This window comes from Cricetulus griseus, chromosome 3, assembly GCF_003668045.3.
Source record: "Cricetulus griseus strain 17A/GY chromosome 3, alternate assembly CriGri-PICRH-1.0, whole genome shotgun sequence".
Lineage (NCBI taxonomy): Eukaryota > Metazoa > Chordata > Mammalia > Rodentia > Cricetidae > Cricetulus > Cricetulus griseus.
Window position 1 is genome coordinate 48,971,901 of NC_048596.1, and position 23,322 is coordinate 48,995,222.

General features: G+C 38.8%; 1 protein-coding gene across 1 annotated transcript in view; it reads right to left on the bottom strand.

Annotated features, from left to right (window-relative positions):
• Nucleotides 1-2,310: 2,310 nt before the first annotated feature.
• The window catches only part of LOC100764807 (membrane-spanning 4-domains subfamily A member 4A-like), a 42,834-nt gene continuing 21,822 nt past the window's right edge, over nucleotides 2,311-23,322 (bottom strand). Inside the window, exons 2-6 of the mRNA XM_035441577.1 lie at nucleotides 21,186-21,372; nucleotides 18,550-18,678; nucleotides 17,824-17,880; nucleotides 13,642-13,743; nucleotides 2,311-2,367 (exon numbers count right to left, since the gene is read on the bottom strand). Of these exons, the coding sequence (XP_035297468.1) occupies nucleotides 2,311-2,367; nucleotides 13,642-13,743; nucleotides 17,824-17,880; nucleotides 18,550-18,678; nucleotides 21,186-21,372 (532 nt within the window). The remainder of the gene's footprint in view (nucleotides 2,368-13,641; nucleotides 13,744-17,823; nucleotides 17,881-18,549; nucleotides 18,679-21,185; nucleotides 21,373-23,322) is intronic.

The following is a 23,322-nucleotide window of genomic DNA, read 5'->3' on the forward strand; positions in this document are numbered from 1 at the left end:
AGAAAGCTCAAGAGAGCATTGCTGCAGAAACTCTGGGGGAAATTAGTCACTTTTTTTTTAATGTGAATTGCATAAGGAGAGAACAGAATGTCACAGAGATAACACTTGAAGAGATAAGGCTAAGGATGGTGAAAGACATCAAGGCATAAATTAAGAAATTCCTAGGAATGTCAAATAGCCAAAATTAAGAGTAATTCTTCACACCTAAATGCCAAAGGAAGATAACATAAGGAAAAGATGTTGACCTTTAGATCAGCCAGAGATAATAGAAATACAGGAAATCAGTAAGTTGTTGTTCCTACCTGAGAGGAAATTGCAACAACCACTAAGTGACCACATTCGTTTAGAAACACCAAGCCAACTGAGTGTCCACAGCAGCAGTGGCAGCAACAACTTACACCTTTGGTAGGGTTTGTCCCCTCCCATCACTCAAGGACAAATGCATTTTCATTACATACATCTTTTTCTATTTTTTTCCTGGAAAATTTCTCCTGGATCATATGATAATATAATATAAGTTGCATCCAGAACATTAACCAAACTATTATGGGAAATACTGGCCTGCCTATGCAGCCCCTTTGGTGTGTGGTAGACTTATGGAAGGAGAGGTCCATCTGGCTTCAAAGGAAAAAAAAAACCCGAACATGAGAACTTTAGATACATTTTTTTTATAAATTCTTGTTGCTGATCCATATATCCACTCCCCACTGCTGCATTAAAAACTATCACAGAGAGGGAAATTCAGGATGTCATGGGACCTCAGGGAGGAAGCAGATATCTGTTCCTATGGGGAATGGTCTCTGACTGGCACTGAGGAGGTTAGCGTGAAGAGAAGAAAAAATTGATAATCAGTGACCTCAAGGTAGCCTTTCTTCCATGTCTTTGTGGAAATGTCCTGCTGTATTTCTGGAGGTGTACAATGTCTGGCCAACTTTTGTATCTTGGGCTGGATCTATATAGTTATTATAACTGCTGAAGATAAATTCACTTCCGGTGTGGAAAAGGTGTCCTTGTAGATTATTCCAGAAGAGGAACCACTTTGAAAAATAACATTATCTCTCTTGCTTCTCTTCCTTTCTTAGTCATTATTTATTTGACTAGATAATATAATCTCATGTTTTTATATGATCTTTTGCTTTTTCCTTTTTTATTTCTCATTCATAGTCTAGACCATAAGTATGTCCCCTCATGTTCTAAAATGTTTCATTTTTAAGCACTAATGTGTTATGAATTAATAAGCATCTTTTCTGCTGGGGTTCCTCCCTCCAAGGGGAATTTCTCTTGGTGGGATCAATGGACAGTGTTTCACCAGGGGCTAGGAAGGGGCCTCAGCCAGCTTAGTGCCTGCTTTACAAGTAGTAGGACTTGAGTTCAATTTCTCCAAAGCCCGTATGAAATAGCCGTGCCCAAACAACCTAGAAGCTCCTCAGCCAAAGAATGGATAAGGAAAATGTGGTACATTTGCACAACGGAGTACTACTCAGTGGTAAGAAAAAATTACAACATGAAATTTGCAGGCAAATGGATGGAACTAGAAAAAAAAAAAAACATCCTGAGTGAGATAACCCACACCCAGAAAGACAAATATTGTATGTACTCACTCATAAGTGGATACCAGACATAAAGTAAAGAACAGCCAGCCTACAATCCACAACCCCAGAGAAGCTAGAACCCTCTTCCAGAAACAGATGGAAGCAGATGCAGAAATCTACACTTAACCACTGGGCCAAGCTCCTGGAGTACAACCGAAGTGAGGGAGGAGCGATAATATGAACACAGGAGTCAAGACCATGATGGGGAAACCCACAGAATCAGCTGACCCGAGCTAGAGAGAGATCACTGACTCCAGTTTGACAAATGGGGAACCTGCAAGTGATAGAACTAGACTCCCTGAATATAGGTGACAATGGTGCTACTGGGGCAATATATGAGGCCACTGGCAGTGAGTCCAAGATCTAACGATAATGCACAAACCCATTTAGTGGAGACCATTCTCTATGGAGAGATACCTTGCCCAGCCTAGGCACAGGGTTGGGGGTGGGGGTGGGGGTGGTCCTGCCTCTACATGGTGATGAGACAGACATAGTTTACTTCCTAGGAGAGGCCTTGCCCTCTCTGAGGAGCTGATGGGAGGTGGGGGGTGGAAAGTGGGGAAAATGAGAGGAGAGGAGGGAAGGGGAACTGAGATCAGAATAAGTAAGTAAATAAATAGACTAGCAATGACCAGGGGCACCTGACTACACCCCAGAGCTGGAAAGACATGGTGTGTGTGTGTGGGGGGGGGCAGGGGCACAGGGGGTTCTCTGGAACTTATTGTCCAGCCAGTGTAGTGAAATAGGTGAGCTCCACTTCTGTTGGACAGCCTGCCTGAAAATATAAGGTGGACAATGATTGATGAAAGTGCCCAGTACTGAGCTCTGGTCTCCACATTCACACAAATCTGTAACCACTCACACATGTTCACTCCCCGCCCCCCACAAACAGCAGGAGAAGGGGAAGGAAGAAGAGGAGGAGGAGGGTGAGGAGAAGGAAGAGAAATGAGTTTCATGGTGGCCTGTGTCCAACCCAGAGTATAGATCGATTAGGGTGCATTTAATATCTTGTTTTATGAATAATAAAAGGGTAACAGAGAAATTCTAGATGGCATCCTAGATTTGAGTTCATCCTCAGGGAGGGACAAATTTGGAATGGGTTCATTTCCTATAGAAAGTGCGGTTTAATCGCCTGATAGGAGTTAATTGTTTTTTCCAGGCTGGGATGAGTCTGTAGTTAATCAGCAAAAAATTCACATTTTCCTAAGTGTAGACAGAGTGGGCAATCAGCACTGGTTCGGGGCTATTCAGTGACGTTTGGGTCCAAGTTGGGGCAATGCTCTTCATGGCGCATGACATTTACAGGAATAAAATGCACAAGCCATAGGAGGTTGTCTGTACCCAGGTTTCCCGAGGATTGCCAATGGAAACAGCACGTCATGTGGGCGAGCATCTACTTTTCTTGGCCAGAAAGTGTCTATGCTGCAGATTCAAGGATGCAGACCTGGACTGGACATGCTGTGGGTCTGTGCCAGGTGCCAGAGATGGCAGGATGCCTCTTGCTGCTGCAGTGACTCTTTTGCGCCCTCTACTGAGAAACTTAACTCACTGTTCCTTTTACGGAAGAAGTGCTTAAAGACACTGTGTCCTAACAGTAGGATTTCAGAATCATCAACCAGCACGAACTATATATACTTTGCTCGCTGTTTAACCTCCAGCACCAAAATCTATTCTGTGTCTGGAGTATTTTACACAATGATAATACATTTTGGGCAACTAAACATTCTTTCTTTATAAGGAACATATAAAAGTCATGTCATATGTAGTATTTTCTGCAGTGATTTATTGTCGGGATCCATCCACAAAGATACGCAGTAGATGACAACTGATATTTGTAAGGTTGACCCACCAGATAAACAATTTATCCGACGGAGGATAAATTCACAAACAAGGTTTATGGGTCCATTGCCTATGAAAAACAGATTGATTCTGTCTGTAATTCTCTTGAGTGCTAACGCGATCCCTCTACCCCACCCCAAATAGCCATGGGATTTTCTCCACAACCTTGACAGTGTGTTCCTCACTTTGGGGCGCCATTACTCCTGTACTGATAGAAGGATGACTTCTCCCCAAACTGTGTAATTCGGGTGAATAAAACAAGCCCTCAAGCAGGGTGGTGGTGGCACATGCCATTAGTCCCAGCTCTCCGGAGACAGAGGCAGGCAGATCTCTGTGAGTTCGAGGATAGTCTGGTCTAAAAAGCTACACAGAAAAACTCTGACTCGAAAAATCCACAAACAAAACAAACAAAACAAAACAAAACAAAACAAACAAGCAACAAAAAATACCAAGCCCTCATAGTTTAGCCTTTGTTACACAAAATGGTGAGAAACTTAAAAACCTGTTCTCTATAATTAGCTAAGCTGACAGCGCAAATTAGCTAGACCGAGAGTCTCTGTGTATGGATGGTAAGTTAAAAACTTTGCAGATATGCACAAGGACAGAGATGTAGGTGTCTAAACCAATATTATTAGCACAAAGTGGTCTAGAATTAGCCAGTTTCTGACTGAAAGCAGAGACCAGTGGCCACTCCCTACTAAGTTACTTAGCAATTAACACTCTGCCCAAACTTCTAACCTCAGTTTATGGTATAAAATTCAAGGCTTAGCTAACTAAGTGTCTATGTTTAAGTCCTAAAATTTATATGGAGGACAAGAATAACAATTACCGATTAACCAAGTCCAGATAGAAACAATTTTACCGAAAAAAGTTTCACAGATGGCCACGACTACAGAGGATGGTCTGGCCTCTCACAGCCTTGAATAAAAAGTTACAAGGTTCCCTCCTGTGATTCCCTCCATAAGGAATCACATGGGGTTATATGTAGGAGAAGAAAATGTATCTTTAGGTTTGGGATGCTTTCAATGCCACTGCCCAGGAAAGTGTCAAACACCATGTCCCCGCTTATGCATTGCCATGGTAAAAGCTCTGCCCTTTATTGTTTACTCAAGGAATGTATTATGGCCCTGAGAAAAGTTTCTGTAACTTTTTATTGCCAAAAGCTTGTTGCTAAATGTGTACATAAGCTGTGTGAACAAAGGAATTGGGGGGAATTGGAACTAAAGATTTAGAACTGGAGAATTAATAAACATCTTCAGCAAAGTGGCAGGATACAAGATTAACTAAAATATTAGCAGCCCTACAATAAACAGAAGATAAATAGGCTGAGAAAGAAATCAGAGAAACATCACACTTTACAATAGCCACAAACAACATAAAATATCTTGGGCATTTGAATCATTAAAAAAAGAAATCAAAGAAGATAGCAGAAAATGGAAAGATCTCCCATGCTCTTTGGATAGGTAGAATCAACATAGTAAAAATGGCAATCTTGCCAAAAGCAATCTATAGATTCAATTCAATGCCTATCAAAATCCCAGCACAATTCTTCACAGACCTTGAAAGGACAATACTCAACTTTATATGGAAAAACAAAAGACCCAAGATAGACAAAACAACCCTGTACAATAGAGGAACTTCAGGAGACATCATCATCCCTGACATCACTCTCTACTATAGAGCAATAGTAATGAAAACAGCTTGGTATTGACACAAAAATAGACAGGTAGACCAATGGAATCGAATTGAAAACCCAGATATTAATCAACACACCTACAAACACTTGATTTTTGACAAAGAAGCTAAACTTATACAATGGATAAAAGAAAGCATCTTTAACAAATGGTACTGGCACAACTGGATGCTGACTTGTAGGAGATTGCAGATAGATTCCATATCTGTCACCATGTACAAAACTTAAGTCCAAATGGATCAAAGACCTCAACATAAATCCAGCCACACTGACCTTGACCTGTACCTCACTTCCTGAACATAGCTCCAATAGCACAGACACTAAGTTCGACAATCAGTAAATGGGACCTCCTGAACTGAGAAGCTTCTACAAGGCAAAGGACACAGTCAACAAGAATTAGAGAATTGAAACTAAAGATTACAGAGAATTAGAGCTAGAAAGTTGCAACTAGAAGAAGAGAGCTAGAAGTAGAAAGAACATGACTGGCTGATTGTGTGTCTTTTTCCTTTAGGAAATTTGCCTACAGTCCTGGTTGTTTTGAAGGAATTCTTTTCTTTTTATCATTTTTTTATTTGAATTAGAAACAAATTGATTTACATGACAACCCCAGTTCCCTTCTCCCTCCCTCCCCTACCACCCCCCAACTAAAACCCTACCTATCACATACCCTTTCTTCTATTCTTCCCCTGACTCAACCTTTCTGCTTCCTCATGACCTCTGCATCCTTCCTCTTCTTCCTTTCTCATTCTTGTAGCTCCCTCCCTCCTCTTCTCATGCTCTCAATTTGCTCAGGGGATGGTGACCCTTTCCCCTTCTCCAGGGGACAATGTTTATCTCTTTTAGGGTCCTCCTTGTTTACTAGTTTCTCTGGCAGTGTGGATTGTAGGCTGGTAATCCTTTACTCTATGTCTACAATCCACATATGAGTGAGTACATACCATGTTTGTCTTTTTGCGATTGGGTCACCTCCCTCAGAATGGTTTCTTCTAGTTCTATCCATTTTCCTGCAAATTTCAAGATTCCATTGTTTTTTTCTGCTGAGTAGTACTCCATTGTGTAAATATACCACATTTTCTGTATCCATTCTTCAGTTGAGGGGCATCTAGGCTGCTTCCAGTTTCTGGCTATTACAAATAGTGCTGCTATGAACATCGTTGAACAGATGTCTTTGTTGTATGAATGTGCTTCTTTTGGGTATATGCCTAGGAGTGGAATTGCTGGATCTTGTGGTAGACTGATTCCCATTTTCTTGAGGAGTCACCATACTGATTTCCAAAGTGGCTGTACAAGTTGGCACTCCCACCAGCAGTGGAGAAGTGTTCCCCTTTCTCCACATCCTCTCCAGCATAAACTGTCATTGGTGTTTTTGATTTTAGCCATTCTACAGGAGTAAGATGGTATCTCAGAGTTGTTTTGATTTGCATTTCCCTGATGGCTAAGGATGTTGAACACTTTCTTATGTGTCTTTCAGCCATTTTAGATTCCTCTATTGAGAATTGTCTATTTAGTTCTGTACCCCACTTTTTAATTGGATTGTTTGGTGTTTTGGAGACTAGCTTCTTGAGTTCTTTGTATATTTTGGAGATCAGCCCTCTGTCAGATGTGGGTTGGTGAATATCTTTTCCCAGTCTGTGGGCTGCCGTTTTGTCTTGCTGACTGTGTCCTTTGCCTTACAGAAGCTTCTCAGTTTCAGGAGGTCCCATTTATCAATTGTTGATCTCAGTGTTTGTGCTACTGGTGTTATGTTCAGGAAGTGGTCTCCTGTACCAATTAATTCAAGGGTATTTCCCACTTTATCTTCTAATAGGTTCAGTGTGGCTGGGTTTATGTTGAGGTCTTTGATCCATTTTGACTTAAGTTTTGTGCAGGGCGAAAGGCTTGGGTCTATCTGTAGTCTTCTACATGTCCACATCCAGTTATGCCAGCACCATTTGTTGAAGATGTTCTCTTTGTTCCAGCATATAAATTTGGATTGTTTGTCAAAAATCAGGTGTTTGTAGGTGTGTGGGTTAATATCAGGGTTTTCAACTCTATTCCATTGGTCTACCTGTCTATTTTTGTGCCAATACCAAGCTGTTTTCAGGACTATAGCTCTGTAATAGAGCTTGAAGTCAGGGATGGTGATGCCTCCAGAAGTTCCTCTATTGTACAGGGTTGTTTTGGCTATCCTGGGTCTTTTGTTTCTCCATATAAAGTTGAGAATTGTTCTTTCAAGGTCTGTGAAGAATTGTGTTGGGATTTTGATGGGGATTGCATTGAATCTGTAGATTGCTTTTGGCAAGATTGCCATTTTTACTATGTTGATCCTACCTATCCAAGAGCATGGGAGATCTTTCCATTTTCTGGTATCTTCTTTAATTTCTTTCTTTAGAGACTCAAAATTCTTATGGTACAGGTCTTTCACTTTTTTGGTTAGTGTTACTCCAAGGTATTTTATGTTGTTTGTGGCAATTGTAAAGGGTGATGTTTCTCTGATTTCTTTCTCCACCAATGTGTCATCGGTATATAGTAGGGCTACAGATTTTTTTGAGTTAATCTTGTATCCTGCCACTTTGCTGAAGGTGTTTATCAGCTGTAGGAGTTCCCTGGTAGAGTTTTTCAGGTCACTTATGTAGACTATCATATCACCTGCAAATAATGAGAATTTGACTTCTTTTTTCTGATTGGTATTCCCTTGATCTCCTTTTGTTGTCTTATTGCTCTAGCTAGAACTTCAAGGACAATATTGAAGAGGTATGGAGAGAGTGGACAACCTTGTATTGTCCCTGATTTTAGAGGAATTGCATTGAGTTTCTCTCCATTTAATTTTATGTTGGCTGTTGGCTTGCTGTATATTGCTTTTATTATGTTGAGGTATGTTCCTGTTATCCCTGATTTCTCCAAAACCTTTATCATGAAAGGGTGTTGGATTTTGTCAAAGGCTTTTTCGGCATCTAGTGAGATGACCATGTGGTTTTTTTTTTCTCAGTCTGTTTATATGGTGGATTACATTGATGGATTTTCGTATGTTGAACCATTTTTGCATCCCTGGGATGAAGCCTACTTGATCATGGTGGATGATTTCTCAAATATGTTGAAAGAATTCTTATTGGTATCCTTGAGGCAGCCCTAGGAGCTGGACTTCTTGGGCTGCCACAAGTTATTAAATTTTTATATGGTGATTATTTTGTATTGGATATTAAACCTAGGGTCTAATACAGGGAAAGCAAGCAGTGTACTTTTTACTCTCATATAGTCATCTCAGAGATAGCAAAACACAATATCCTTCCACAAATGTACATCATTAAAGTGATGGAAGAATTTTACATTTTTTAGAATGTGCCAGTTTCTTCAAAAATTTACAAGTGTAAGCTTGATTAAATAATTTTGCTATATTAAAATGAATTATTGGAAAATTCAGAGATGGGGCTGAGGTAGAGGGTTTCTAGTCAGGAAAATTCACCATAACAAGCACCATGTATCTTATTTTCTTATTTGTCTTCCGTAAGAGCTCTAAAAGTAATTATCTTGCATGCCACTTTGACCTTAGCATCTAGAAAAGCTTCTGGAATCAGAGAGTAAATCTTAGCTGAGTGACTGAATAAATGGCATGTTTTCCAGAAGTGTGGACTTTAGTGGTATGGCAGAAAGTGTTTCTCTCCTACAGTCATTGCTGGACTGACAGATGTGCTCCCCACGAGACGCTGCTGGTGGAATTTTCAAGAGTATGAGGCCACAGCAAAGATGCCAGATATCAGATCAGATTCATTTTACCTCTTGTACAAATCACCCAGAATCTCTCTGTAGAAGTGCCAGTTACATGGAAGGGGCATGTGAAACATTTCGCTTATCATTTATTTTAAAATTTGAAACAAGCTTCTTTTACATGTCAATCCCAGTTCCGTCTCCCTCCCCTCCTCCCCTGCCCCCCACCTATCCCCTATCCCATGCCCTTTCTGCGCTCCAGGGAGGGTGAGGCCTTGCATGGGGGATCTTCAAAGTCTGTTATATCATTTGGACCCTCCCCCATGTGTCTAGGTTGGGAGAGTATCCCTTTATGACATTTCACTTATTCTTGTACACCACTTCTCTAAAAGCATGTTGACCAAAGATGAGCATGAGGGCCTACTTGTTTATTTCAGGTGGGACTCTCTGGACAGGGATATGATTGACCATGTCTAGAATTGTGTATACATGGCTGTAGGCAGAGTTCTAGATGCAGGTCCAAGGATGGTGGGATGTGAGGGATGAAGCCACCAGGTTATTTAAAGCCATTAGGAAGTAAAGATCATGGAACTAGATTCATCTCAGTTCCTTGATTTCATTTCCTACTTTGAGTTTACTTCCACATTTTGGTAGTAAGAGAAATAAATAAAATTTCCTCAGCATATGACAGGCCTTCTTCTGCAGCTCATTGAAGAGGAGAATTCAGCTAAAAGCAAGGTGAAAACTATCTAGCAGGCAGAGCACCACCCCACCGCACCTCAAGCAGGCATGCTATTCAATCCCATATACACTATTTGTATGATGTTTTTGTAGGTGTGGGTGTGTGGGTGTGCAGGTAGTTATGTATGTGTAGTGTGTTGGTATGTATAGGTGTATGTGTGATGTGGAGGCATGGAGGTATGTGTTGGTGTATGCATGTAGGTGTGTGTGTGTGTGTGTGTGTGTGTGTGTGTATTTATGCTTTTACAGTGTATGTACATGTTGTAGCCAGATGTCAACTCCAGGTGTCATCCCTCAGGAATTGTCTGTCTTGTTTTTGAGACTGTGACTTGCTGGGATCTTGTGCTTTTCAAGTGGGTTAGGCTGGCTGCACAGTGAGATCTAGGGATCCACCTGTCTCTGCCTCTCCAGGATAGGATATAAGAACTCACAGCCATGCTTATCTTTTCCATGTGGGTTAAACCCAGGTCTCCATTGCAAGTCCTTTACCAACAAAGCTTTCTTCCCAGCCCCTGGAAGTCTTTAGGGACTTAGAAGCTGATTATTTAGGGAATGTGGAGAAACGGAAGGACATTAACAACAACAAAAACTTTAAATTTCAGTTTATTCAAAGATTCACTAAATGCATGTTCCTTTATTTCCTGATAAAAGTGGTCATGATTTGGGGGTACATAGTTCTTAGTATAATTCCTGGTTTTCATAGGAAATTGGTTGTTCTTCACCAAAAAGGAGGATGCTGTTACTTTGTGTGAAAACTAGGCTAGATGATTGGGCAGCCAGATCCCATATTTATGCATTTTCTACATGTTCACTACAATTACTGTACTTCTCTAGGGTAAGAACCCTGTGGACACCTCCTGAAGGTGTAGAATAACTACTTTGGGACAGAGTTATTCCATCTGATTTTTTTGACTACTTATGGGAGCTATTTATAGTTAAGATAAAAATTAAAGCTAGAGACAGTATCAACTGAATCCATATTTGGTATCTGGGAAGGATTAGAACAAATTTTCTTGATCTTCTCACTAGGGGAATAGTACTCTGTGCTTAAATTTGCAATAAAAATATCCTTAGGGGAAAGAGCCACAAGGAATTGTTGTCTGGACTTCCTCTATATGTGTTTTTAATACAAATATAATATATAAATATAAAATTTCCTTGGTTAGTTTAATTTGTAGACCTTTTTTTTACTCTATTGTAAACAGGATTTTCCCCTAATTTTGTTCAAAGCAAATTGATCATCGGTATTACTTATTTTTATTGATGAGAACTATGAAATTGAGAAATATTAGCATATGTTTCTGGCTACACTTATAGTAAATGAGAACAATAATCCTGTTGTTCAAGATGAAAGCCCAGTGTTGTTGAATTAGAAAACACATAGTATTTGACACATTATTTAATTTCCTGACATCAATAATGGGTCACATTCCACTGATATTGCATCTAAATAGGAAGTAGGGATGCTGAATACACTGCTTTTAATTTACTTTATCTAAAAGATTTTGTACTATAGTAAGATAAATGTATTGAGTAAATATTTGACAGATGTAATATATCTTATAGTCTTCTCATAGCACTGGATATACATTTGATTAAGATACAAATAACAATGAGGGAGAAAGGGTGGGAGGAGGGAAGGAATGAGAGAGAGAATATGAATAGAATTTGATCCATGTGTGTTTATACAAAATATAAGTTTTACACATAACAGATTGATACTGTTACTCCATAGTACAAGGACAAAGGGAGAAGGAAAAGAGGGAGAAACAAGACATCTAAACTTCTTGAAGAAAACAAAAAACATTGGGTACCTCACAACAGATAAAAATCAGTCAAATAATGGAAAACACTAGTCAGCAAAGTATGTACTACACATGAAGGCCTGACTTTACTCATCTCAGTGAGAACTGTTTACATATTGTCAAAGCTTCTATGCTTTTTACCGTCTTTATATTAAGTCTTGAGTGTGGCTAAAAACACGTGTTGTTTACCATTAAACACATGATTTATTTGTTCAACATCTGGTATTTTGATAGAGAACCAGTTCCTGAAAAATTAAACTGAATTTATACACACACACATGCACTCACACATGCACAGCAGATATGCTGATGTTTTCCCATGGGGGTCTGGCACTATAATTGGTACAGATTTTCTGGAACATTTGTCTCTTGGTGTGCTGATGGCATCAAACCTCCTTGAAGTGATGCTGGAGATGCTGTTCCTACCACAGGAAGACTTGAAGGCATAATTACCACAACCTGTAAAGTCAATCAGATGCCACCATGTCACCCAGTATCCTCAGAGCTTCATTTTTCTACAATACTATGTCACTACTATCAGCATATGCTTTTTTATCACTGGGCTGGATTTCATATTAAACTGGTGATATTCTTGGACATTAAAACAGGGTAGAGCTGGGACATACATTCACTGACAGAGCTTGACCTGAGATGTCTGCTGCTGTGTCTCTGAACATCAGTCCCACATAGGGGTGGTGGTACAAACAGGTGGGCAACCACAGTGTTCTCAAATATAAAGGGAAGCCTCTGTCGCCAATGGGTATTATGTTAGACATCCACCAGAAGAAACACAGAGAGCTCTTTTTCCAATGCAAGTATGAAGATGACATTCACACATCTCATTCATGACTCTCTGACTGTGGATAAAGCACTGAAGAAACCACTCTGACCCTGAAGGGGTGACTGTTTCATGAAACAAAAGTAAATCCTGGTTCTTCTTCCACAAGCTCCAAGTGACATGAAATTGAGCAAGGATAGTAGAAAAACTACAAAGCCTCACAGCTACTATTGTCTAGGTTCACGTAATATAATGAAAGCAATATTCCTTGGCTCAGAGCACAGACTTAAAACCTTAAGACATGAAGTTTACTGAAGATCCTGCCCCATCCCTGAATGCTTTACTCAAAGAAAAAAATATCATTGATTTCATATATATTCACACTTTCTGGGCATTTTAATGCAGACACCACCACTAATATTAATGTGTTGTGATTTGTCGCTCACTCATGAGCAAGAACCTTGAAGACATATGGTATGCTGTTGTTCTGGAACCTCAGAAGAAGATTTTTTAAAAAGTACAAAAGATATAAACAATCACCCTACAACCTACACTGTCATAACTTTATTATTGGCAATGATTTGTCTTCCTGGGCATGACTTGTTAGAGCCATTGAGGAAGATGTCTAATTAGTGAGCCAATACTGAGGTTTTATAGCTACTTTCTCATTCTGGATCCCCTGGGGCTGGTGAATAAACATGATATATTTATTCTTCCTGTGGCTTTGGCTTTGGGCTCTTCTCTCTTTCCATTTTCTAACTTTACTATCTCTGTGTATGATATTCTTTTTTCTTAGCAATCTAGTGGATTGGCTGCAGGTCTCAAGGTGAGGCATTAGTCAGAGGTGCACAAAGTGATGGAGAGGTTTGACCCCTGACATGTTTTTGGCAGCCTGGGGAAGGTTGTTGTAATAGAAAATAGAACATCTGGCACTCTGAGCAGTTCTTCCTTGAGAAATAGCCCACAATCCAGAATCAGAATGAATACTGCATGAGAGGGTGAGGCTTAGGAGTAGAAGCTTTTCTGTAGACATTGTGGAGGTACAAATCCAAAATGAAACCTCCTTTTGATTTAGCTGGAGGCTGTAGACAAGATGGGTATCATTCCTTCCAATGGCTCACACATCAGTTGATGTATCACCTAGGACATCATTCTGCATGAACCTTTCCTAGGCATGTGAACCCTACACAAGCGCCGGGACGAACTTGAAATGATTCTCCTGTGTCCTCAGAGAAGTACATCATCACGAGTCAACAGAGAGAAAATGATTTTTTCCACCTGGGCCTGGAAGGGATTCAGAAGCTTCAGATGAGGTCACAGCCTAGCCAACTGCACAATTGATGCCCTTTAAGACTCTGTGCAGAGGACTCAGCTGATTGGTGCCTGCATTCTTGACAGATTGAAACAGAGCCAGTAAGGATTTGCTATTGTGAGCTTCTAATGTTATGTGATCCATTGCAGAATGAAGGAAACTACCAGGAACATCTTCAAATGAAAACTAACACTCACCCCACTACGATTGCAACAGGTCACTTTGCATCCAAAGACAGAAAGGGACACAGCAATGCAGAATTCCAGCAAGTCTAAAATGATCACCAAGGCTTGCATACCCTGAAAACATATTTACAAGAAAGGGATGTGAGGACCAGCAATGACAGTTTCCAACATTTACTGTGCATTACAATGCCAGAAGAGAAGAGGCACTGACTGCCAAATGCAGCTATGCTGTGGGCCAGTTCTTGGGCTATTGACATTCAGGATGAATGTCATTTGTTCTTTCTCTGATAGGATAGCCTAGTCTTCCTCTCTTTTGCCCTCATCTAGAATATTCTAAGTGCATTATGAGTACAAAATGTGGATATGTTTTTAAAATGGTGGCAGTAGCAGTAAATTATAAAGATAATGGCTATTTTAGTTTTTTCAAACACTAGACAGTACATATTGTTTACAAAAATACCATGCTTTCATATTTGTTAATGATTGTGGGTGGAATATTGACCGACCAGAAATGTTTCATACCATAGTCACTATAATCTACGACTGTGTGAGACTATGTGGTAAAGAGAATTGCTTGCTGAAAGGATATGTGATAGGTAGGGTTTTAGTTGGGGGTGGTGGTAGGGGAGGATGGGATGGAGAAGGGAACTGGGATTGTCATGTAAAATAATCTTGTTTCTAATTCAAATAAAAAAAATCTACAAAAAAAGGGAATTGCTTGCAGCTGAAAGAAGCAAGGTATAGGGAGTTTGGCCTGGCTTTCTCATTTAATAAAAGCTCTTCTTATTTGTGGAAGCGGAAGGCAGGACAGTAAAAGTTCATGGGAGGTGCAGAGATATTATATGGTTTTATGATAGAAGACAGGATGAAAATTTGAGCAATGGAAGTGGACCCTAGAAGCCAGAGAGGACAAGGAAACCAGTTACACCCAAAGGTTTCACCAAAGGAATTTAATATTGCCAGCTGTTTGATTTTAGTCTGCAAAGATCCATTTTGAATGTCTGAGATCTACAACCCTAAGAAAATACACTTGAATTGTGCTCTAAATTAAGAGCAATGTATTACAGCACTGATAGGAAGGGAATGCAACAGTGATCTTCAAGTTACTTGCTCTTTAATTCTGGTTCAAAGAGAATCATCTTTACACCAGTCTCCTGCTCTTCTGTCAGAATACAGGGTCATATTGGAGGAACACAGGTTAGCCTTTATTCAAGGCTCTTCCCCTAAGCTGATGTCTGAGAGTCTATAGATAAAACATTATGTTTAAGCACCATGGCTAGAGAAGTTCCCTCTGCTGGGGAAGAATCAATATCAAAAGCTCAGTCCAGAAGAGGTATGGACTCAGTGTGCCCTGAGATTGCATTCCTTGTTTATTCAAACCTCTAACTCAGCTGGTGCCCTCCTCTAGCATGGGCAAGTGGCACAAAAGTGTCCTAAAGCTCAGTAGGTGGAGACTGAGAGTTTTCCAGGAGCTGGATGTTAAAGCTAAAAGTGATCAATCTGGCAAGAACTTCAGGAGCTATTAAGGACTCTGATTCTCACCACTTAGAGGACAATTCTCAATGTACTTAATTCTACTAGAGAACCATGTGTCTCTGCTAGGCTCCATTGGAAGCTCTGCAGAAACAGAGGGACTTAAAACTAACCTTTATTCTCAGATGAGATAATAGTACTTATTGGGGAGCATTTTGAAGTTAAAGAAAAGTGTGTGGAATGTCCAATATAGTAATTACTAAGGACTTGTGTTCTCTAACTGAGATTTCTTCCCATTTGGCTTCATTGCTTTTAGGTATCAAGAGTCCTACTCTGCTTCTGTGAATTTAATTTTTCACATTCTACGTATTAGTGTTTGACTTGTTTCATTGTATTCTCAGCTCTAAGTTCATAAATACTTTAATTGGAAACATTTCTGAAAGCTAATGGCCCAGTAACATCAGAGATGAGACATGAATCTGATTCTTCATGGTTTGGCATATTTCTCACTCATTTCTAGTGATTGATGAGTTGGTCAGAGCCCTTCTTCCTCAGCTTTGTTTCTACCTTATTCTGTGAAAAGAGAAAGGTACTCACCAAGAAAATGGCCAGACTCTGGATGCATTGGCCTGGCATATAATCATGTCTGCAGAAACCGTAAACAACTGACAAATCATGCAACCTGCTCACACTTAAGAAGAACCCAAATAAAGCCACCATAGAGCTGGCGATGTTCAATCCCATGCTGCTTTGGACCTAACAAGTAATGAAAACAAAACAATCAAAAATATTCCCCTCAAAATAACATCCTCATTTTTCCACCAGTCATTTCAACTTTATCCCCCTACATTCAGTCCTCCACATTGTTTCAATTATCACTATAGTAGACATTGTATATCAGTGATAAACATATACTAAATAAATTTATTTTATTTAAAATGGGTAAAATGACCACAGAGGCATTTTTAAAGAGAAGACGTGTAACAGGTACAAAGCGTTGATTAACACCACTAATTATGTTTGAAATGGAATCACATGTCAGCTTATACTTGCTGAATGACTGTTTTAAGAAAGACTAAAGATAGATAGCAAGGTGGTGCTGAGGATGTAGACAAAAGAAACCCTAGTAGAGTGTTGGTGAGAATGTATTGGATTACCCATTATAGAAAGCTAATGGCCCTCCAAATTGAAAGTAGACAAGACTCAGCAATTCCTCACCTCTTGGCATGTTCCCACAGGAAATGAGAACAGCACCTCATAAGCCTTTCTCTACCCACATGTTCATCACAGCATTGTTAAGACTATCTAAGAAACAGCCTAAATTGATGGATCAAGAATAAAGTATCTATGATATTCATTTATATATATGTACATAGACACAGGCCTCACTTGAGATGTATAGATATAATGGAGAATCTTTGTGTCTTTAAAATAGAAATGTTTCCAATCAAAGCATTAATGAACTTGGAGCTGAGAATATAATGAAACAAGACAAACAGCAATATGCAGAACCTGAAAAATTAAATTCACAGAGGCAGAGTAGGATGCTTCATACCTAAAATAAAGGGGGAAAAACATGGGAGATGTTAGTCAATGATAGAAGGTTTCAGATATTGTGCTGGTTAGCTTTTGTCAACTTGTCATAAACTAGAATTGCCTAGTAAGATGGAATTTCAGCTGATGAATTGCCTTCTTCAGATTGGAATGTGGGCATATTTATGAGGCATTTTCTTTATTTTATTAACATTTTTTATTTATTTTACATACCGACCACAGTTTCCCCTCCTTCCTCTCCTCCTTTCCCTGCCTTCTCTCTTCCCCTTTGCTCTCCTCTCCCATTGCCATCGTATCCCCCTTCTACTCCCTTCCCCATCCAATTCTCCTCTGTCTCAATCACAAAGAAGAAGGCCTTCAATGGGCTTGAACAAAGCAAGACACACCAAGTTGAGACATGACCAAGATCCTCCGCTGCATCAAGGCTTATCTAGATTCCCCAAAGCCAGCTAAACACCACGGTGAGGTCATGATCTCATGGTTAGGAGCCTTACAGGCAGACTAAGCTACACAACTGTCACACACATGCAGAGGGCCTAGGTCGGTCCCATTCAGGTTCCCTAACTGTTAGTCCGGAGTCCATGAGCTCCCAAAAGTTAGATAGGTCATCTGATAAGGCATTTTCTTAATTAATGATGGATGTGTGAGGCACTCTATGCAAGTAGTCCTGGCTTGTATAAGAAAGTAGACTGAGTATGCCATGGAGAACAAGCTAATCGGCAGCATTCTTCCATGGCCTGTGCTTCAGTTTCTTTCTCCAGGTTCCTGCCTTGAGTTCCTGTATTAACTGCCTTCAATGGTGAGCTGTAAGCTCTGAGAGGAGACCAACCCTCTCCTCCCCAAATTACTTTCTGGTCATGGTGTTTATCAGAGCAACAGAAAGCAAACTAGGACAGGCTGCACAGGATAATTAAGTTTTAGAGATTATGCAGTGCAATGACAATGACCAAACACATGAAGTTTAGTTGCCTGAGAATGGTATTGAGCTCACTACATTTAAGTAGATATGGATGTGGAATGATTGTAAGGATAAACTTAAATATCAACATGTTTTGCTTAAAAGTGCTTTAAAAATAGAGCTATAGCTATTTTCTACCCCAGAAGCATGCATGTTGACTAGGTCATTCTACTTGAATAAAAAAAAAGAATGGGGGAATTGTTACTCACCAGGCCTTTTGTTGTTTTAATTCCTGCTGCAAGCGATAAAGCTCCTGAAATGATATACTGAAACCAGAGGAAAATATACATAACCATTAAAGTTTATTTGAAAATTGATTCAGAAGTTAGATAGGTATGTTAATTAGAAGAAACATAGTTTTAAATAACAGGAATTTTAATGGAGGGACTCTACCAGAAGACTCTGGGAAAGTTTATCAACTTTCCAAAAGGCATTGAATTATAATTATAGAAAAGCTGTTTGAGAGCAACAAATGATAAGTCCTTTCAGTTCCAGTTCTGAAATAACCTTAGCATGGCACCAAAATTCAAGAAGGTATTATAAGCAAAAAGGACTAATTGAGAAACTATTTTGGTGTGAAATATATTTTAAGTTGTAATTAAAACAATAGCACAGAAACATCTCCTAGTTATTAGATAATAAATACAGACATGTACGTCCAGAGGTCAGCATCTCCCAGTCCCCTTCCCATTCTCTGGATTTTACATTATCTCTATCCCTCCTTCCTCAATGCTTCCTCAGTCTTGGGTGTGAGGTTGATACATTCAATTTTAACTATGAGAAAACATTCAAATTTAACTATGAGAAAACTGAGCCAAAAGACTTACATAGCAATATCAATTTATAAAAATACATGATAAAATCAAGATAGGATTCTAAGCTCAAGACAGTAATAACGATGTCATTTCTGCTTATTTCAGAAAGTATTCACTCACCACCACTGGTCCCCAACATGGGTATGTAATTCCAAATGAAATGTTTTCTTGGTTATAACGTATATCCAAGATAATTATTGTCATTATTCCTAGGCTAAGAATCATTAAGGCAGCCAGAATCTGTACAACCTAGAAATGAAAAAGTAAAAGTTAATTATCTACCACAATGGTGCCTGTGACTGTGCCACACTCTCTCCAGCATTATACTTCTTTCATTATCCTTTGTTTGATATAGCCATATTCTTGGCCTCATCAACAGTGTCAGATAATGGGTTTAATATCATGTAACAAGCCTTAATTTAAAAAAGAAAGTGGTTGGTTAGTTCCAAGATGACTGCAATTATTGCACCATTTTGCCAGGTACTTCACTAAGTGGGCGTAACATTAAAATGATCTCTTATAAGTCAAAATGATTTTGACTTAGTACTATTCTCATAGATCCGTGCTTCTGTACCATTATTACACCATTTTCCAGGTATGTTATTAAATAGACATAGCATTAAAATGATCTCCGATGACTTAGTGCTATATTCATGGATGAGTGCATCTTTCTCAACTTTCATACTCTCATTAGAGAAGCTTCCTACAGTAGATGACAGTTAACACATAGACCCACAACCGATCAATGCTCAGAGAACAATGACAACAAAAAACACTTTGGAGTATTCAGCTCTAAGTGAATACTGAACCCTTCCCATAATGCTTAGAGGTTTTGTTTTTTTTTTTTTTACTGATGAGGGGGCTGGAAAGATTATAAGAACCAGAGATGACTTCAAAGAAGCAGTGTTTTCTGGGCACAACACAGCAATTGCACACATGAACTAACAGTGATTGTTACAACATATAAAAGACCTGTTCAAGTTCAAGCCGGACAAATTCCAGAATAGAGAATAAGACTAGGCATGAAGTTCCACTCCTGGCTGAAGAAATATTGGCAATTTATTTCTACTAAGAGAGGGAGACTCAGTTTTCTTTAATAGTGTGACACCTGGCATATTGACCACACTGTACCCCAGACCCCATAACCAAGAGTAATTAATTGGGCAACACAAACTGAACTCAATGAGGACAGAGTGGGGGAAAGGAAAGTAAGACCTTGAAAGAGTTTTTTGGTAAATATAATCAAAATACATTCTATGAAATTCTCAAATAATAAAAACATATAAAAATACATGCAAAAGAAAAAATGATATACAATAAAACAGACTTGCCAAAATTGATGGGCTATAGCAAAAGAAATGCTCAGAGGGAAATGTACAACATTGAACATAGAGGGGCTTGAATCACAGATCTAGGATTCCACTCAGAAAACTAGAGTAGGAAAAGCAGATTGAATCAAAGGTAAGGACATAAAAAATTAGCATTAGGCCAGAAATCAATGAAATGACAATAGAAAATTTATAGACAAAATCGATTACAAATAAAAAGCTGTCTTTCAAAGGTAAAAGATAAGCCTCTAACCAGGTAAGTAAAGAAACATAGAATAGAACAGAACACACACAAAGTTCTGTCTCATAAATGACAGGGGGAACATCTCTGAGGATGCCATGAGGGAGAACTGGATGGTAATGGAATGCTATGAATAACTCCAATCTACCATTTTTATGATCTACACCCAAAATATTGCTCCCTAAGAAGACTTCCTGACATTCTAAATGGCAACATGTCAAGTAATTCTAACAGTATGAAGTTTTGAAAAGGACAAACTGTTAGAAAATGTTAGAAAATGTGGGGTGAATATATAGGGCACAGAGAATTTTTAGGTAAAAAAATGCTTTGTATAACATGCAATGTGGGACACTTATCCTTGTATATTGGTCAAGACCCACAGAATGTGCAATACAAGGAGTGAATGCTAATGTAAGTTAAAAACTTTGGGTAATAATGATGTATTGGTGTAAGTCTACCACTTGCAACAAAACATGCCATTTGGTAAAGTAGACCAATGAGGGGGGATGTTATTTATGCATGTGTGAGGACAGTGGGTATATAGGATGCATTGGTACCATTCAGTTCTTTTACCAACTGAAAATTTCTCTAATTATGAATACATACCAATATGTTTAAAATTGACCTTTAGAAATGCCAACATATATTTCTTGAAACACAACTGTCTGACACAGAACAAAAAGTAGAACAGTGGACAATTAAAGAATTACACGCGTTCACAATGACTTTCTCCCAGTGGTTTCTTATTTTCAGAAGAGATAACATTTCACTTGACCTTTAGTACGCACACATCTGAGACTCCAGATGGAAATGCTTGGAAAATAGAAGACTTTTCATGGTCTATGTGATAAGCTCAGAAAAGACATTAGAGATACAGACAATATGGGCTGACTGAAACAGGGCAGACCCTTGGAGAAGACCACAGCTAGGGCACACATAGTTTCTTGCTGCTGTTTCACAGTATGTTAAATGTTATTGGTCTAGGTGACCCACAACTTTGATGACATCTGCAGTCTCTAAATTTTAAATGTAACTGGATTAGAAGTGTAACACAATCAATTATATTTTTTTTCTGATGACAGTCTGAAAATCAAATACAGACCTGTTTGTATCCTTAGTGCTAGGCTTTAGTCTAATGAGTCGTAAGTTTACAATACCCCTGTCACTTAGATCTATTACCTACTTACACCAATGACTTTTGGTTCCCCCTTTAAGAACTTCTCTGACAATCCTTTCCACATATGTGAGTGCATTCCAGCGGGCTTCCCTAACTGCAGCACATCAAGGCCAGCATTCAGTGTGGTCTGTTCCATTGCTTGTATGGTTGTCATGACAGAAGACAGTGCTATAACAAAGGTAATTTGAGATGAAGTCCTGAAAATGAAAAAGGAGGGACATGATATTCTGAACATGATTATGCTATATGGAAAAATTCTGAACACCCTCAACTGTAATGATAACTCTTTCCTCCAGCCGCCTGAGTTCCACCGCCATGTTAGGGCCCCCAAATAACACATAGACTCTTATATTAGTTACAATGCTGCTGGCCAATGACTAGGATTTCTTATTTGCTAGTTCAGTCTTAATTATCAACCATGACTATTAATCTATATATTTTTATAAGGACTTATCTTACCTAGGACGCCAGCCTTATGCATCCAGTCTTCCTGGGGATCACATGGAGACTGTTCCCCTTACTACATTTTCCAGAATCCTCCTTGACTCCTAGCCCCACCTATTTTGCTTCCCTATTGGCCAACAATGCTTTATTTATCAACCAATAAGACAAAACTATACACAGAAGGACTTCCTCCATCATCTCCTCTGTCTAAATAAAAAGAAGGGTTTTAACATTAGCATAGTAAAATATATAACAAAACAGTTATCAAGTAAGAACTATAGTTACAATATTTAGTCCATTAACATTTAGCAAGATTTTAAAGAAAATATTCTATCATCTATCCTATCTTTGTGAGTGTAAGGTCTTATATGTAACTTATCTTTTATAATAACTAAAGAAAACTATAACCATAACTATCTGTCTTCAACTCCATCAAAGACCACAGAAGGATAATATAAACTCTAGAACTGACAGAAACATCTCATTGCCTGTACAGTCACCCAAAGTTCCTCTGTAACATTGGGGCATCCATTTTCTGCTTATAGGCCACAGTGTGTCTGGCAGACTTCTCAGTGAAGCAGGAAATTTTAAACTGCCCACCTGTATTGGCAGTTTGTCAGTCATTTTCTGTGTGTCCTGTAGAATGTCTGGCAGACTCTTCCATGAAGCAGTAACCCTTCAGGACTGTCTTGTTTTGCAAGTTTAGCAGTAACTTTCCTGTGGGTCCTGTATGTTCAGTTTATCAAACAGTCCAGGTAAGAGCAGTTTCTTGCCCAAATGGCTAATATTGCCATGTTGAAGGCAAACTCCATATTGAGTTTCTTCAATGCCTATCCTCCTTTCTGACATAATTGGTGTTGCCAGGAGCAGGTGTGTCTCACTGTCATGAAAAATCCTAAACCATTTAAATGCCATATATTCTGTAGGTCTTTGAAAGGTTTGAAGAATACCTATCCATCTCAAATACATCTCTGTATATCTAGAAAACCTAACTAACCTAACTTCAATTTTGACTATTATACCAGACTATATGCAATCTGTATTTAATTATGCATTACATTTTAAAAGATCTGTATAAACACAATACCAAACAAGAGGAGAAATTTACATATAACAAAATCAACCTTAAATTTGTATCAATAGGTGAAAATCCATACAAATGTATTCATTTCTATATCTTATTTCCTTTTTTCCTTTAAAAAGAGATTGACTGTGATCATTATAATTTATAACCAACCCCATTTAAATGAAAATGAACATTTATAAACAATATTTGGGAATTTGGGTGTTGTTCACTCCAAACTGCTTCCTGCTGGTTGGGGGTGACGTCCATACCATGGGGATCATAATAAAACACAGAAACCTGATCAGGTCCTTATTTTTGTGGTCTGTAAGGCTGTATCATCTTAGCTGTTTTAGATGTTGGATCACCTGGGACACTGTTTCAGGGGGATCTTGCTTCATCAAAACATATTAGTCTGGAAGGAATTCAAAGTTTTACATTTTCTGTGGAAACATAAGCAAAAATCCTTTTCCCAAGTAACCTGTCCTTATTTTTAAATTTAGAAGCCAAAGAATTTTTAAAATATGTAAGTTGGATTAATTTAGCAGCACCTATATTCAAGTGTATTTTAGCAGCTATAGCTCTTTCCTTGTCAAACAAACAATTTAAAGACAACAGTATAAAACATAGTATCCAGACT